This window comes from Hypanus sabinus, chromosome 5 (genome assembly GCF_030144855.1).
Source record: "Hypanus sabinus isolate sHypSab1 chromosome 5, sHypSab1.hap1, whole genome shotgun sequence".
In the NCBI taxonomy this organism is placed as follows: Eukaryota; Metazoa; Chordata; class Chondrichthyes; order Myliobatiformes; family Dasyatidae; genus Hypanus; species Hypanus sabinus.
The window spans coordinates 103102327-103121040 of NC_082710.1; the positions used below are offsets into that span (position 1 = coordinate 103102327).

At 40.0% G+C, this 18714-nt stretch overlaps 1 protein-coding gene across 3 annotated transcripts in view; it reads right to left on the reverse strand.

The window, feature by feature from the left end:
• Nucleotides 1-4560: 4560 nt before the first annotated feature.
• Nucleotides 4561-18714, reverse strand: part of orc4 (origin recognition complex, subunit 4) — a 117653-nt gene continuing 103499 nt past the window's right edge. For all 3 annotated transcript variants that reach the window (XM_059970269.1, XM_059970270.1, XM_059970271.1), the window contains exons 10-14: nucleotides 18617-18703; nucleotides 15155-15263; nucleotides 12860-12955; nucleotides 10506-10573; nucleotides 4561-4863 (exon numbers count right to left, since the gene is read on the reverse strand). In XM_059970269.1, coding sequence (XP_059826252.1) covers nucleotides 4681-4863; nucleotides 10506-10573; nucleotides 12860-12955; nucleotides 15155-15263; nucleotides 18617-18703 — 543 coding nt within the window. In that variant the 3' untranslated portion in view covers nucleotides 4561-4680. The remainder of the gene's footprint in view (nucleotides 4864-10505; nucleotides 10574-12859; nucleotides 12956-15154; nucleotides 15264-18616; nucleotides 18704-18714) is intronic.

Consider the following 18714-nt stretch of genomic DNA (forward strand, 5'->3'; position numbering starts at 1 on the left):
TGGATTTGCACCTTGCAAGGTTTCCAGGGTGCAGAGCAGGGTTGTATGGGAGGCCAGCAGTTGCCCAAGCTGCAAGCCTTCCCCTCTCCTCGCCACCAAGGGAAGGGCATTAGGACCCAAACAGGGCACCGGTGTCGTCACAGAGCAAGGTGTTGTTAAGTGCCTCGCACAAGGACACAAAGACGCTGCCTCAGCTGAGGCTGGAACCAGTGACCTTCAGGTTACTAGTCCGATGCCTTATCCACCAGGCCACGCACCAACACTTCCTTGAAACTAAAGGCATTATGATCTCCAAATGCAGTGTTCCCCTGCACAAACCTCTGTGACCTGCCCTGTCTCATTTCCTAATAGGAGATCAAGTATCACACTCACTCTAGTTGGTGATTCTATATACTGATGAAGGAAACTTTCCTGAACACATTTGACAAACTTTTCTCCATACAGCTGTTTTACAATATGGGATTCCCAATCAATATGTGTAAAGTTAAAATCACCTACTATCACAATCTTAAGTTTCTTGTAACAATCTGCAAGTTCTCTACAAATTTGCTCCACAAAATCCCAGGGACTGTTGGGTGGTCTATAATACAATCCCATTAATGTGGTCATACCTTTCTTATTCCTCAATTCTACCCATAAAGCCTCATGAGATGAGCCCTCAAGTCTGCCCTGACTGTGCACTTCTGTGACATTTTTTCATGACTAGTAATACCACGCCTCCCCTGTTAATCCCTCCCACTGAATCACATAAAAAACGGTGAAAGCCTGGAACACTGTGCTGCTAATCCTGCAATCAAGTCTCACCCTCACCAAAAAAGAGGGTGCGGTTTTGCTTATTCTGGATGCTTTACTGACACAGTAGGAGGTGTAGACATGCATCCACAGAGGGGAGGTTGGTTTCTATGACATGGTGAGCTTTGTCTATAATTCTCTGCAGTTTCTTGCTGTCATGGGCAGAGCAGTCACCATACCAAGCTGTGATGCATCAATAAAAATTGGGAATGGTCAACAGGGATATGCTAGTTTGCTTTAGCCTCCTGAGGAAGTAGAGACAGTGGTGAGCTTTCCTGGTTGAGGCATCTACATGCTTGGACCAGGACAGGCTGTTGGTGATGTTCACTGCTAGGAATTTGAAGCTCTCAACCTGCTCAACCTCAGCATCATTGATGTAGACAAGAGCATATGAACTGACCCCAACCCATCCTTCCTGAAGTCAATGACCAGCTCTTTTGTTCTACTGACATTGATTTGAATTGAATCGACTTTATTACTTACATCCTTCATATACATGAGGAGTAAAAATCTTCGTGTTATGTCTGTTCAAATGTAAAATGTACAATTATAGTAATTTATAATAAATATTATGTACAACAGGATAGTTAATATAACATAGAAATACAGTACCATCAGTATGAACTAATCAGTCTGATGGCCTAGTGGAAGAAGCTGTCCCGGAGCCAGTTCACCCTGGCTTTTATGCTGTGGTACTGTTTCCTGGATGGTAGCAGCTGGAACACGTTGTGGTTGGGGTGGCTCAGGTCCCCAGTGATCCTTTTTACACACCTTTGTAAATATCCTGAATAGGGGAAAGTTCACATTTACAGATGCACTGGGCTGTCCACACCTCTCTGCAGAGTCCTGTGATTAAGGCAGGTACAGTTCCCATAGCAGGTAGTGATGCAGCCAGTCCGGATGTTCTCAATCGTGCCCTTATAAAAAATACTTAGAATTTGGGGGGCCATACCAAACTTCAACCGAGGTGAAAGAGGCGCTGTTGTGCCTTTTTCACCACACAGCTGGAGTGTACAGACCACGTGAGCTCCTCGGTGATGTTTATGCTGTTCACCCTCTCAACCAAAGATCCATTGATGTTTACAGGGGTGAGCCTGTCTCCATTCCTCCTGTAGTCTACAACCAGCTCCTTTGTTTTTGTGAGTTAAGGGAGAGGTTGTTTTCTTGACACCACTGTGTCAGGGTGATGACTTCCTCTTTGTAGGCTACTATTTGAGATTAGGCCAATTAGTGTAGTGTCATCAGCAAATTTAATTAGCAGATTGGAGCTATACAGAGAGTTTAGGAGGGGGCTTAGGACACAGTCCTGAGGGGCACTTATGTTGAGGGTCAGAGTTGAGGGAGCCCACTCTTACCACCTGCCAACGATCTAACAGGAAGTCCAAGATCCAGCTACACAGGCAGGGTGAAGGCTGAGTCTCTGAGCTTCTTGTAGAGCCTGGATGGAATTATGGTGTTAAATGCTGAACTGTAGTCCAAGAACAGCATTCTCAAATAAGCATCCTTCTTCTCCAGATGTGTAAGGATGGTGTGCAGAGCTGTGACTGTTGTGTTGTCTGTCGATTGGTTGTGTCAGTAGGCAAATTGTAGGGGCTCCAGTGTGGGTGGCAGCATATTGCAGCCTCTCATAGTATTTGCTTATTATTGAGGTGAGTGCATTGAGGAAAAGGATCTGCCCACCACTGCCACCAACCTCTTAGAAGTTCCCACACCTCCCATTTCTACCTCCTACCCAAATCCACAAAATCACTTGTCCAGGTAGACCCATTGCTTCAGCTTGTTCCTGCTCCACTGAACTCATATCTGCAGACCTCGACTCTGTTTTATCCCCCTAGTTCAGTCCCTTCCTACCTTCATCCATGACACTTCACACACTCTGGATCTTTTCAATGATTTCATGTTCCCTGGTCCTCATCATCATTTTTGCTATCCCTATACACCTCCATCCCCCACCAGGAAGCCTGAAAGCTCTCTGTTTCTTTCTGCACACCAGATCCAACCAGTTCCCCTCCACCACCACATCTAGCAGAACATATCCTCTCTCTAAATAATTTCTCCTTTGGCTCATCCCATTTCCTTCAAACAAAAGATGTAGCCATGGGCACTCGCACGGGTCCCAGCTATACCTGCCTTTTTGTTGGCTACGTTGAAGTCCATGTTCCAAGCCTACACTGGTGACTGTCCCCCACTTTCCCTACACTACACCAGTGACTGCATTGGTGCTGCTTCCTAAACACATGCAGGGCTCATCGACTTCATCAACTTTGCCTCCAACTTCCACGCTGCCCTCAAACTTATAGGTCCAATTCCTATACCTCCCTCCCTTTTCTCAATCTCTCTGTCTTTATTTCTGGAGACAGCTATACAACTGATGTCTATTATAAACCCACAAACTCTCACAACTACCTACACCTCCCACCGTTACTTGTAAAAATGTCACTCCCTTCTTTCAATTCCCCTGTCTCCGCCGCATCTGCTCTCAGGATGAGGCTTTTCATTTCAGAACAAAAGAGATGTCCTCGTTTTTCAAAGAAAGGGGCTTCCCTTCCTCCACCATCAATGCTGCCCTCAACCGCATCACTACCATTTCATGCACGTCTGCTCTTATCCCACCCTCTCACCACCCTACCAAGGATAAAATTCCTCCTGTCCTCACCTATCACCCAAACAGCCTCCGTGTCCAGCACATAATTCTCTACAACTTCCTCCATCTCCAATGGGATCCCACCACCAAGCACATCCTTCCCTCCCCCTACTTTCTGCTTTCCCCAGGGATTGCTCCCTACGAGACTCCCTTGTCCATTCATCCCTCTCCGCTGACCTCCCTCCTGGCACATCCTTGCAAGCGGAAGAAGTGCTACACCTGTCCCTACACCTCCTCCCTCACTACCATTCAGGGCCCCAAACAGTCCTTCCAGGTGAGGCAACACTTCACCTGAGAGTCTGTTGGGGTCATATACTGTGTCTGGTACTCCCAGTGTGGCCTCCCGTATATCAGTGAGACCCGACGTAGGTGAATTGCAGTTGACTGATGTTGACTGGGAGGTTGGGAGTTAATGGATGCTGTGACTAGCCTCTCAAAGCATTTCATGATTGTAGATGGCAGAACCACTGAGTGGTAGGCATTAAGGCAGGATACCTCGCTTTTCTTATGTACAAGGATGGTCTTTTTAAAGCAGGTAGGAACCTCAGATTGAAGCAGGGAAGGTTAAAAATATCTGTGAATATCCCTGCCAGATGATCAGTGTAGGATCTAAGGACACAATCAGGGACACCATCCAGGCTAAATGTTTTCCATGTGTTAAATCTCAATACATCAGCAATGGAGATTGTGGGTAAAGGTATATTGGGTGCTGGTGATACACCAATCCCTTTCTGTTCAAAATGTGCATAGAATGCTGATGACACTAAATTGAGTGGATAGGAAAGTTATGCAGAGGATACATACAGTCTGCAGACAGATATAGATAGGTTGAGTAAGTGGGCATGGGTCTGGCAGAAGGAATGCAGACTGGAAAACATGAGGAACTCAGCAGGTCAGACAGTGTCTATGGAAATAAACAAACAGATGACTTTTCAGGCCAAGACCCTTCTTCAGGACTGGAAAGAAAGGAGGAAGATGACAGAATTAAAAGGTCGGGGGGGGGGGGGGGGGGGGTGGAGGGAAGGAGTATAACTAGAAGGTGATAAGTGAAGCCAGGTGGGTAGGAAAGGTAATGAACACTAATTTCTTAATGAGGGCAAATGCATATTCATGGAACTAGGATATACTTCTGGCATTTTATTAGCAAATAAATTTCAAATACTGCCATAAATCTCTAATTTTTCTGGTAAAAATGTATAAACAAACATAAGTTTCTTAATTTACAAATTCCAACTTGAAGTGGCTTATTCCAGAGGAGATGATGCCCAGAGACGGACAGCTGTTGGACAATGTGGATACTTATGCAGTGCATCCATTATCTGACTGCTGTCCAGTAGTAGTTTCACCAGCTGAAATTCTTTCTGGGTTCGGACTGATACACCTTCCATTGATTTGATCAACTCCAGTTGATGTAGGTGTTCAAATGCCTATCGTAAGTAAAAGAAAAAATATTTGGTCATCTTCTAACAAGAGGGAAATAAAATGAAGTAGAAGAAAGACAATATTGACTGAACCGTGCTGTAAAGGGGTAATTTCTTCTGTGCCAACTGATGTGAATTTTAGCTGAACTCTCTGCAGACTAGCAAAAATGAATCATGAGGTATTAATAGCTGCTGGCAGTTTATAATTTACCTTCAAATGAAATTGATATATTGAAGAAATGTGATTGTCACAGTATGGCTGAAATGTTTAAGAATTCTAAAATTCAGCACTGCATTGTTGACAATAACTCATTTTTAAACAGATTGTATATTTGTAAGCTTTTTTCTCTAGTGAAAGAAATCCTCTCATAAAAGCATGTTAAATAATTTGTCCAGTACATGCAGTCGAAGAAAATTCCAGATTTTCCATGCAAAGCAATTATTTTTCTTTAATAAGTTGTAAGTGCTTGACATTTGAAGTGGGCAAAACTGATAATTCCTCCAAGAAATTGGTGCCAGTGGTGATAGCAGATCAGTGAGTTCAGTGATTTGGACTGAACTTCCATGGCAATGTAAAGTGAGATTGTTAAGTGGAGATAATACAGACAATACTTTTTGAAAAGCAGGGCTGAAGCAGACAGAGTCACAATTAAGATGCACAAGTTATTGAAAATTGCAAGGGCAGGCTGAAGAAGTGGCTGATACGGTTTTATCAACAGGACATAAAGTAATAAAGGAGGGAAGTCTGCCTAGCCCATTGCTTTACAATGTGTTCAGTTCTGGTCACCTCATTAAAGCAAAGATGTGAAAGCATGACAGAGTCCTCAAAAGATTAATGAGAATAGAGTGCAGGTCCAGAGTTATAAGGGTAGAAGGGAGAAGCAGGAAGGGGGAAGTGATATTCCATAGTATAACACAAACTGATCTGAAGATGGTGGAGAATGGAAGGCTGCAGAGCAGTTAAGGACTAGAGTAGACACAGCTGTAAAATAAAGTGGAATCTGATTTAAAATCTGGTTTGCATCAGGAATGCTCTGCCTGCTGATATACTCGAGGCAAATTCCATTATGCCCTTCAAGATAGAATTGGAAAAATTAACTGGGAGGCAGAACTGATAGAGATCTAATATGAAAACAGCTGAGTGGCCTCCTACGTTATAACCCATTTCATCAGCAGGAACTGAATTTTTACTGCCATCTTTACTGTTCTAGTTAATGGAGTTCATTTGATGTTACACTTAAATGAATTTTGGTATTTGTTTCTCAACTAATCCCACATCATATTCTAGCCATTCTGACGAACGTGTCAGTGTGTCTGATCAGTCTGCCTGCAATCATCGAAACCTGACTACATTGGCCCCTGTTTATCATGCAAGTTCAAAGCAGTAAAACATTGTGAAGAACTTTTTAAAGCAAAGGTAGGCATTGTTTATTTGCTATTGACTGTAATATACAGAATACTGCTTGTACTTAGTGAACAGCTAACAGCAATAACTGAGGTCTCTGTCAGTCCTCACAACGTTAATAACGGCAGAAGTCAGGGCAGTGTCTAATCAACTAATACTGGAATTACTAATGGATGAATGAATAGACATCACTTTCAGCAAATGGGTTCCATTTTTTAAGCATTTAGATTACAGTGGTTAGTGAATGTTTATCACATGATATCAAAGAATGCAAAGTTTATTGGATTATCCAAAATATCTGGCCCCTTAACATTATAGGTAGTGCCTTTGTGACTCACTTTAGTGGAAACTGCTCCATTGAAGGCTGAATGCATAAATAATGTTCACTCTGGTGCCTTCAATATGCAGAGTTCTGAGCTTCACAGAAGCTTTAAGATTTACCAGAATGAGGGAAGAAAAACAATCTTATTTCACTAAGACAGTGAAGTTACAAGAACAACATTATTGAAGCACTTAAAATTATGCAAGGCAAAGCCAGAAATGGATGATTCTTTTGCTGATGTGATCATAAAACTTCTCAATAATACTCAAAATGCATCCTTGTACATTCAAGAATTAGATTTGAATGAAATGTTACATACTTTATCTTTAAAATCAAATTGAATACAGTGGTGCTAGAAAGTTTGTGAACCCTGTAGAACTTTCTCTATTTCTTCATAAATATGAACTAAAATGTCATTAGATCTTCACATAAGTCCTAAAACTAGATAAAGAGAACTCAATTAAATGAATAACACAAAAAAAATCATACTTGTTCACTTACTTGAGAAAAATTATCCAATATTACGTGTATTTGTTAGAAAAAATGTGAACCTTTGCTTTCAGAGCCTGGTGTGAACCCCTTGTACAGCAATAACTTCAACCAAATGTTTCCAGTAACCATTGAGCAGTCCTGCACATTGGCTTGGAGGAATTTTAGGCCATTCCTCCTTACAAAACTGCTTCAACTCTGGGATATTGGTGGGCAACCTTGCATGAACTGTTTGCTTCAGGTCCTTCCACAACATTTCTATAGGATTAAGGTCAGCCATTCCAAAATACAAATTTTCTTCTTTTCAAACCATTCTGTTGTTGATTTACTTGTTTTTCAGTTCATTGTCTTGTTGCATTATCCAACTTCTATTAAGCTTCAGGAGACAGATTGCTATCCTGACATTCTCCTGTAAAATGCTTTGATACAATTTTAAATTCATTGTTCCCTCAATGATTGTAAGCCCCGAAACAGCCCAAAACAATGACACTCCTTCCACTATGCTTCACGGTTGAGATAACGTTATGGTGACCTGCGCAGTGCTCTTTTTCCTCCAAACATAATGGTGTGCATCATTGCCAAGAAATTAAACTTTTGTCTCATCTGTCCACAGAACATTGTCCCAGAAGAATTGTCGAACATCCAGATGGTTTCCTTCCACGAACACCATTCTTGTTCAGTGGTTTTCTTCTAGTGGACACATGAACCGAGACTTCAACAAACTCTAGAGATTTATGGAGGTCTTTTGTTGTTACCTTTGGGTTCTTTTACACCTCCTCAGCACTGCACATAGTGGTCTTGGTGTGATCTTTGCAGGATGCCCACTCCTAGGGAGAGTAGGAACAGTACTGATTTTCCCCAATTGTAAACAATTTCTCTTACTGTGGACTGATGAACACTCAGGTCTTTAGAAATGCTCTTTCACCCTTTTCCAGCTTCATACATCTCTACAATTCTTCTAAGGTCCTCTGAAAGTTGATTTGATTGAGGAATGGGGCACATAAACATCTTATTTGAGAAGAGCAGGCTCTACCAGTAACCTGACTTTGTCTGTCTTCTTTTTTATATATAGGGCAGGGCACTTCTACAACCCACACCTCCAATTCCATCTCATTGATTGGAACACCAGACTTCAAATAACTTTTATAAAAAGGTATTACCCCAGAGGGTCACATACTTTTTCCAACAAATACATGTATTAATAGATAATTTTTCTCAATAAATAAATGAACAAGTATAATGTTTTTTTGTGTTATTTATTTAATTTGGTTCTTTTATCTAGTTTTAGGACCTGCGTGAAGATCTGATCACACTTTAGGTCATATTTATGGAGAAATAAGAGAAAATTCTACAGGGTTTACAAACTTTTTTGCACCACTGCAAGTAAAAAATTTGCTTCAATTCCTAGATTTGTTTCCATGTAGAGATTGCTCCCTATGCAACAAGTATCAATAATTTAAATCGATACACAGTTGATAGTAGAAATGTAATCAATATAGAAATATATCGCCACCAAATGTTTTGGGTTTTTTTCCTTATTTTTTTAAACCATAAAAGACAGATAGGGTTTAGCGGAGCAGCCATCATCAGAGTGGGAACTCAGAGGCTGAGGCTAGGGAAACAGGCAAGAAGGTAGGTTTTTCATTTCGTTATTGCTGATTTGGTCTTGGTTGCCCATGATACAGTGCAGACAGGATGACAGTGGAATGCTACTCCTGTAGGATGTGGGAATTCATAGAACTTGATGGTCTCCCTGATGACTACACCTGCGGGAAGTGCAGCCAACTCCAGCTCCTGAAAGACTGCATTTAGGAGCTGGAGCTGGAGCTGGATGAACCAAGTAGCATCCAGAAGCCACAGCAAAGGTCTCCTTGGATCCCATGCTTTCTGACTTTCTGAATGAGACTTGCATGGGGATCTTTATCAAAAGCCTTACTGAAATCCATATATACTACATCCACTGTTCTACCTTCATCAATGTGTTTTGTTACATCTTCAAAGAATTCAATCAGGCTCGAAAGGCACAACCTGCCCTTGACAAAGCCATGCTGACTATCCCTAACCAGATTATGTCTCTCCAAAGGCTCATAAATCCTGCCTCTCAGGATCTTCTCCAACATCTTGCCCACTACTGAAGTAAGACTCACTGGTCCATAATGTCCTGGGTTATCTCTACTCCCTTTCTTGAACAAAGGAACATTTGCAACCCTCCAATCCTCTGGTACTTCTTCCATCCCTATTGATGATGCAAAAATCATCACCGGAGGCTCAGCAATCTCCTCCCTTGCTTCCCACAGTAGCCTGGGGTACATCTCATCCAGACCCGGCAACTTATCTAACTTAATATCTTTTAAATGCTCCAGCACATCATCTTTCTTAATTTCTATATATGCAAGTGCTTCAGTCCACTGTAAGTGATCCCCACAATTGCCAAGGTCCTTTTCCCTGGTGAATACTGATGCAAAGTATTCATTAAGTACCTCTGCTATTTCCTTCAACTGCACGTTTCCACTATCGTACCTGATTGGTCCTACTCTCACACAGTTCATCCTCCTGCTTTTCACATACTTGCAGAATGCCTTGGGGTTTTCCTTAATCCTACTCACCAAGGCCTTCTCATGGCCCCTTCTAGCTCTCCTAATTTCATTCTTAAGCTCTTTCCTGGCAACTTTGTAGTTTTCTAGAGTTCTAACAGTACCTAGTTTTCTTGAACCTTTCCTAAGCTTTTCTTTTCTTCTTAACTAGATTTTCTACATCCTTTGTATACCATGGTTTTTTTACCCTACCATCCTTTCCCTGCCTCAATGAAACATGCCTATTCAGGACACTACGCAACTATTTCCAGAACATTTGCCATATTTGTCATACATTTCTCTGAGAATATCTGCTCCCAAAATTCTGCCTAATAACATCATATTTTCCCCCTAACCCAATTAAATGTTTTCCCAAATTTTCTACTCCAATCCCTCTCCAGTGCTGTGGTAAAGGAGATAGAATTGTGATCACTACCTCCAAAATGCTCTCCCACGAAGAGATCTGATGCCTAACCAGGCTCATTTCCCAATACCAGATCAAGTACAGCCTGTCCTCAAGTTGGCTTATTTACATATTGCATCAGGAAACCTTCCTGAACACACCTAACAAACTCCACCCCATCTAAACCCTTTGCTCCAAAGAGATGCCAGTCAATATTAGGACTAGAAGACAGAAGATTAAGGTGAGAAAGGAAAGATTTAAAGGGGCAGGGCTTTTCTTCAATGTAGGAGGTGGATCTATAGAACTTTGAATTTGATCAGTGCTGCATAATTTTATTTACATTTTCCGCTCCAACTCTCTCATTTCCTCTTTAATAGACATTCCAAAGTTGGAGCTTCCCCCCCCCCCCCCACTGTCCTATGTAATTCAAAGTTCACACAATACAAGTTTCCTTACCTTCAAAATTACAGGCTTCTCAAAAAATTGCAAAGAGTTAGATTTCCTTTGAACAAACTTCTGAAATTCTGTAATGCAAGAACAAGTGTAAAGTAATGACATATTTTTCAGTACATTTTTCAAATTGAATGTTTACACGCAGATAACTGTCTAAGAATTTAATTTTTCAAGACATTTTTGAAGAGCTTATTGCCCTTCAATCTCATGTCATCTTCTTGGATTGAAGAACTCAACAACTGTATTTTTAAAATTTAAAGTCTTCAAATTATCCACCGCAGTTATTAGCCTGAAATTTAGTATGTGCAAAACAGAACAAAAATATTCTGCTATAAGTTGATCAGATCAACCTTTTGCCAAGAGGCCTAAGTTTTGTAAATATAATCTGGTTAACTTTTCATTATATATTTCTGTGAAATACAGTCTACTACTTAAATCTGCAGAAATGTAATAATCCTGTTTATTAATGAAAAGTTGTATTGTGTATTTTACAACACATTCACTCGACAAAGGTGAATTGTAGTTTGAAAAGAAAGGACTACAGCCATAAGTTGTTCTTATTTATTTATTCCCTTTCAGGATCTGGGCACTCTTGACAAGGCTAGCATTTATCAGGAATCCCAAAATGCCCTTGAAGGTGATGGTCCACTGTCTTCTTGAGTCACCAACTTGTGCTGTTGTATAGGGATTTCTAAGATTTTAGGGATTTCTAAGATTTAGATACAGAAATATCTTGGTGTGATTTGCAAGTGATCCTGCAGATGGCAGTGTTCCCATGCACCTGCTGCCCTTAAACAGCTTGGTTGAAGAGAATGAAACTTGGGAGGATCCTACGTAAGTAACTGTGTTGCCCTTTGTTGACGAGACAGATCACAGCTACACATTTTTCCTTGCTCTAAGATATTTTTAAATTACCTTAATTGATTTCAGATCGGACAATGAACCCATGAATACCTTAGTATTTTCCTCTCTTTTTGCACTACTTCTTTAATTTAAGAAATATATTAGTTTCTATTACTATGTATTGCATTGTACTGCTGCCGCAAAACAAATTTCATGACACATACTGGCGATATTAAACCTGATTCTGGAATCTACAATCACACTACCTTTCCAGCTTGGATTTTGCCTTTAAAACACAATGTTAATTCAGCAACCCATTGCATGTTTTCTGTCTTACCTTTTAATATAGTTTCCCATTTTACTTAATCTTTTTGAATTTAGATTTAAAATCTGTTTTGTTTTATTTTAACCTAAGTCTCTTTCAATCATTAAATAAAATTCTATCACATCTACTGTGCCCTAGAAGTCCCTGCCATATTTTCAATTAAACCCCTTATATTACAAATCTTTGCTCCAAACCATCACAGCTAGTTCGGTTTGTCAAAATTTTATGAATTCCATCATTATTAAAATCTTGTAATATTGAGTTCCCAATCTAGTTATTTTACAATCTTATCTCTATCAGCTATTAGAATGCACCAGTTATACTCATTTGTGCCACAAATTCACATACTTTCTCTGAGGGCTATATGCATTCAGATAAAGAGCTCTTATTTACCATTTTTTCCTGATCTGACCTCCACTTTTTTTGTGCTCTGTCCACTTCTGACAGACTCTGGTTTCACTACCCTATTCAATCTTGTTCATTCTCCTTAACTCTAAGCAAAATAACTTCGGTCAAGTTCCAGTGACAAGAAATTTAAACCCAGTATCTGCAACCCTAGTTATTGAATTGGTTCCTTACGATTTTCATAGCCGGGGGTGTAGTAGTGAGGATAAAGCTCCCTCTACATATTAAATGCTCCCAATGGCATATCTCGAATAGCCTCTGACAACAGTCCAGCTTCTGATCTTCACATGTGGTTTAACTTCTAAGCCTATTTTTTACTGACAGGAGAATGGTCAAAGTCAGGTCACTGGTGCCTTAAAACTGTCGCTTTAGTCAGAAAGGGTGTGTCAGCCATGGTTGGCAGCTCACCTAGGAGAAGGAAAACTAATCTCAAATCTCTACTGCCTTTTGCCTATACCCACTCTTGGGGAGGGCTTCAGGAGTAAACCCTGAGGAGTAATACAGAGCTGGAACCCTAAGGCAGTCAAAGCTGACTGGCAACTCCCACGACACCACTGGTGCCAAACTGTATCCGTCTCTGCTGTTCCTTTGGAAAGGGGTTGCCTACTACATGAACGACTGCTTGCTCTCCATAACCTACTGCCCTGGCTTGTGTACCGGTTTGTGTATCATGTGGACAGCTGGGCTGCAATATTCGTATTCGACCCCGACTGATGCAGGGCCTCATACTTATTCAATCTGCTAGGTCACTAGTCCCATTTGCTTTCTTTAAAAACAAACTCACCATTGTAAACCATTTCAAAGTTAAATGGCTGTCCTTCATAAATGGAATTCAAGTGCTTCATGGCAATAATTAGGCAGAATTCCAGCACAGACAGACCTAGAAGGAAAAATGGGCCAGATATTAACATTAAAATTCACAAGATGATTTCAACTGAAGACTGCTTTAAAAATCAAAGCAATTCCCCCAATTGACTGCAGTACATTCCCACAATGCTCAAAGACATCCTCGGCTATCTAAAAATTAGAGCATCTGTGCTAAAATGAGATTGGTTTGGGGGGGCGGGGGAAAGAAGCAAAGATGACAGCAATATTATGCATTTGCACAAGACCTTCAGTTGAGAGTTAATCATGAAATGTACTAAGTTGTAATTTCTGATCACAAAATTGCTCAGCAGTGCTATATAATTTTTCTACCCAATGACCAGTAACTTTCTGAGAAAGCAATTTAGCACCAAAAGAAGTAAAAAAAAAGAAAAAAGAACAAGCAAACTAAAGCTGCAACATATAAAGAAATTTTAATGTGGTAATAAAATACAAAAGGATTCAAAATATCTTCCTCTAGGAGTGAAACAGCAAACCCTATATTAAATATTTTTTAAAACATTTTCTAATTACCCTGTTTACATTGTAAATTTATAGTGGTATTTATATATTTATGCACATTTTAATCTGTAAATTAATTTTGAAGTGGGCTACTGGGATTTCTCTGGTCAGTCTCTTCACAGGGCCCTCAGCACATTGGGTATTGCTGGTACAAGGAGGCATTGAGCCATCAGGACGGCAGAGAAAGCCTCAAGATGGCTCTGGATGAAGAGAGCGAGTTACCTGACCACAAGTTGTAGTTTGATTAGGCACAGCTGGGTCGCCTGGGTGAGTGTGTCTGATGTTGAAAGACCCGAAACACACGATGACCCCAAGTTACATCACTGATGATGTGTTCGGAGCATTGTGAGATGTACCCTTCAAAACTTTATACAATTCTTGTTGAGGAAACAGGAAGGCTGCAGAAGGATTTAGACAGATTAGGAGAATGGGCAAGAAAGTGGCAAATGAAAATGCATGGTCATGCACTTTGGTTGGAGAAATAAGTGTGCAGACTATTTTCTAAATGGAGAGAAAATCCACAAATCTGAGATGCAAAGGGACTTGGGCGTCCTTGTGCAGAACACCCTGAAGGTTAACTTGCAGGCTGACTCGGTGCTGAGGGAGGCAAATGCAATGCTAACATTCATTTCAATAGATCTAGAATATAAGAGCAGGAATGTGATGCTGAGACTTTATAAGCTACTGGTAAGGCCTTATCTTGAGTATTGTGAACAGTTTTGGCTCCTAATCTAAGAAAATATGTGCTGGCATTGGAGAGGGTTCAGTGGAGGTTCACAACAACGATTCTGGGAGTGAAAGGGTTATCATATGAGGAACGTTTAATGGCTCTGCTCCTTTAATCACTGGAATTTAGAAGGATATAGAGGATCTCAGTGAAAACTTTTGAATATTGAAAGGCCTAAACAGAGTAGATGTGGAAGGGATGTTTCCTATGGTGAGGGAGTCCAGGACAAGAGGACACAGCCTCAGGATAGAGGTGCATCCATGAAAAATAAAGATGTGGAGAAATTTCTTTAACCAGAGGGTGGTGAATTTGTGGAATTTGTTACCCGAGGCAGCTGTGGAGGTGAGGTCATTGGGTATATTTAAGGCAGAGATGGATAGGTTTTTGATTTGATTGGCAACGGCATCAAAGGTTACAGGGACTGGGAAGAGGGGCAGAGGGGAGGAAGTATTAGCCATGATTGAATGGCACAGCACACTCAATGAGCCAAATGGACTTACTCTCCTCCTATGTCTCATGGTCTTGTGGACTAGCCTTTCTCTAAAATGAAGACCTTCACATTAAACCACCTTCTACTTATCCATCATCTCGACGCTCACCATCTGCCACTGCCTCCATTTCAAAATTTCTCATCAGCTTCTGAATTTTCCCATGGCTTTCTGTATTTAACCCTACCTTCTTGTTGCTCTGCAGCTTTCTGACTTGTTAGCATGACTCCAGTTTTGATTTTCCCCAAATCACCTCTTTCATGCTTATTTTAAAAAACAAGCCTGCCTTTTATCGAGCTTTGGATTTCCGCCCCATTATCATTTTGTCACTTGAGAACAGGTTTTGATTACACTACTGGAAAAGTACATTTGAAGATTTTGCTGAATTAGAAGGCTTGCCACTGTATTTTTAACTGCTGCAATGAACAGTATTAGTCCCTTAATCTCTGGTTTCTGGATTAAACAATATTCTTCCTACCATGTAGTATATTTGCCTTGGAATCCATTGTGCATTGTCTGCTGGCATCCAGAAGATCCATGGATCGGATACTGGGCTTGGAAATGGTCACGTGTCTAAGAGTGAGCATCTGAAAGCAAACAAAATAACTAGAGATTATTTGTAGTTAATACAAAATATTTCCATTATATCACAGAAAAATGAGAAAAAGCTTTTCTGTGTAGTCAATGACCGCTTGTTCATCTCTGCTCAGTAAAACAGCAGTTCTATTTAAATAATGGGCCAGAAGGGTTAATGGAATATGATTTAAATCATACTTAATAACTGCAGTTCATGACAAATTAGGCAAGATAAAATTCTACGTAACAAGGTCAAGAACAGCTCAAGAGTCAACTTGCCTCAGGTTTGAAATGTGCCCTAGCTCTGCTGAATGGATACTGATGAAAATGGAACCTGCAGAAGACTGTTTACTACTAACTATTACACATCAACTCCTGAAATTAGGAGAGATTTCCCTTTATAATGCCAATTCTAATCGGAAAGCACAGGTTTAAGGTAAGAAGTAGATTTAAAAGAAATTGGAGTGATTTTTTAAATAAGATGGCATTTGAAACTTGGAATATAGGAAACTGATACAGGACTTTGTGATATGGTGCAACTCAAACTACCTGCGTCTCAATATCACCAAGACCAAGGAGATGGTGGTGGACTTTAGGAGACCTAGGCCTCATATGGAGCCAGTGATCATTAATGGAGAATGTGTGGAGCAGGTTAAGACCTACAAGTATCTGGGAGTGCAGTTAGACGAGAAGCTAGACTGGACTGCCAACATAGATGCCCTGTGCAGGAAAGCACAGAGTCGACTGTACTTCCTCAGAAGGCTGGCATCATTCAATGTTTGTAGTGAGATGCTGAAGATGTTCTATCAGTCAGTTGTGGACAGCGCCCTCTTCTTTGGGGTGGCGTGCTGGGGAGGCAGCATTAAGAAGAGGGATGCCTCACATCTTAATAAGCTGGTAAGGAAGGCGGGCTCTGTCGTGGGCACAGAACTGGAGAGTATGACATCGATGGCAGGGCGGAGGGCGCTGAGTAGGCTACGGTCAATCATGGAAAACCCTGAACATCCTCTGCACAGCACCATCCAGAGACAGAGAAGCAGCTTCAGCGGCAGGTTGCTGTCAATGCAATGCTCCTCAGACAGGATGAAGAGATCATTACTCCCCAACGCCATTCGACTCTACAATTCAACCACCAGGGCCAAGGCATGTTAAGTGCCGGGGTTAGAACTGAGCTTAAGTTACCACTCAATGCACTTTAGTAAACTACTTAAGAACTTTTTAAAAGCTATTTATTATTGCTTTTTGGGAGGGTGATTTTAGATGCATATATTTATACTGAGTTAAATACTGTATGTAATTAGTTTTGCTATAATAAGTGTATGGGACACTGGAAAAATGGTGAATTTCCCCTTGGGGATGAATAAAGTATCTATCTATCTATCATCTATCTTGAGTGGGCAGTGGAAGCAGGTATTCTTGTGAGATACAAGTACGTTTGTATTTAGATATGCAATTAAAACATCAATGTTATAGAAGTTTACAAGCCAAGTACTGGTAAATTTAATTAGTAGAGATAGGTACTTGATGCTTGACGTAGACGTGATGAGCTAAAGAGCCTGTTTCTGAGCTGGATGATCCTACGCTTAATATACTGAGAACAAGTTTTTTGAAGGAAATTAACATTTAAATGAAATTCTTCACGTCTTCACCCCAAAATGTTTCAAGAATATAAAAACATTTCAAAGAGTACACACTTGTTATGTTGGGAAAAGGCGTGTTATGTTACACAAGGCTTCAAAAATATTAGTGTGATGGATAAACATATATTTTAATATTATTGATTGAGAGATAAATGTTGGACAACTCCCGAGACATTTTACATCTCCATGCTAGTTGCTACAGATCTAGAAACCGTTCACATATTTCAAAAGCTTTCTTCAATTTTGTTCAGTGAAGGTTAAAAGGCAAAATACAGCATTTATTTTTATTTCTAAGTAAGGATTTCTCCATACTTACAGCACCAAAAGAACATTAAATTTAAAGATTTGAACTAAGAATGCCTCCCTTGTACTTCATACAACACTTTACCAAAGAAGGTCATAAATTTTAATAAAATGTCACTCTTTTAATATTATCAGAAACTGAAATAGAAATGGAGTGACCTTATATTTTGAACCAGAGTTTTTGAGGAAGGCACACCAAATATTGAAACTGAAGTTAATTATGAACTTCAAATTATACTAAGCAAGCTTCCTCAAAACCACCTTTTTTTGAAAACTTACGGTTAATATTACTTCTTGGGGACTTAAATATTAACTAGAATCACATAATTGGCTAAAGTTACTGTAATCATGTACTGTTCTACACTATTATCTATACTGCTAGATGTTACAGGCTATGAACAGATACAATAATGCTGTAAGCATTTAGCAGATCAGGCAACATTCTAAAGAGAGATATAATGCTGGTGTAATGTTAATGATTTGTCTCCACAGAATGCTGTGTGATCAGCTGAATATTTCCAGTACTTTGCTTTGTTTCACAGTTACAGCATCTGTAGTTTATAAATTTTCTTGGATGATAATCCTTTGAAAAGTCACCCATAATTATATGATTTTTTTTCCAAGAGAAAAATAGGAAGTTTTTCATATCATTCTTGTTACAATCATTAAAAAGTTCAGTGCTCCAAAAATCATTTTGTACTGTTTCACTAATAAACTGCCTTTGAGAGTTGTATACTGCAATCAGAAACCTAAAAACAGACACCTCTGGTTCAAGAACACTTCTAAATACAGGAGCCTCAGGACTCACACAACCAGATTCAAGAATAACTTATTACCTGTCAACTATCAGGCTCTTCAACCAGAGGGGAAAACTTCACCTACTCCATCACTGAACTATTCCCATAACCTATGGACTCACTTTCAAGGACTCTTCTTCCCATGTCCTCGATATTTTATTGCAAATTTATTTATTATTATTTCTTGTCTGTCCAATTGGGTGCAGTCTTTCATTGATTCTATTATGTTTGTTGGATTTACTGAGAGTGCCTGGAAGACAACAAATCTCAGGATGGCAATAGCTAATACCAGAGCGCAGTCTTTTAAGGTGAGTGAAGGGATGTCAGAGGTAGTTCTTTTTATTCAGAGAGTGGCAACTCCTTTGAACTTTGATGTTGGTAGGATTTTAAAACAACTAATACTAACTGCTAGTTATCTTGACACTGTTGGAGTACATAATCATGTCGAGCAAGGTAAGAATTTGTCCCATTCAGCCCCATCAAATAAGAAGACATTAAATCTGTTCTAGTGAAAACACAAAATTTCTTTGTGCAGCACCAGTAACTATACTCTTACCAAGAAAATTAGTAAATTGCTATTTTAAACCTGCATGAAGTATGATTTTGTGTTAATGAAACTCTTACCAGTAGCATATGCAGAGAGCGGAAATCCTTGCTGGTGTTGAAGTGCTTCTGTAGAATATCCACCACAGTTTTGTCTTTGCACAGTGACTAGTAAGGGA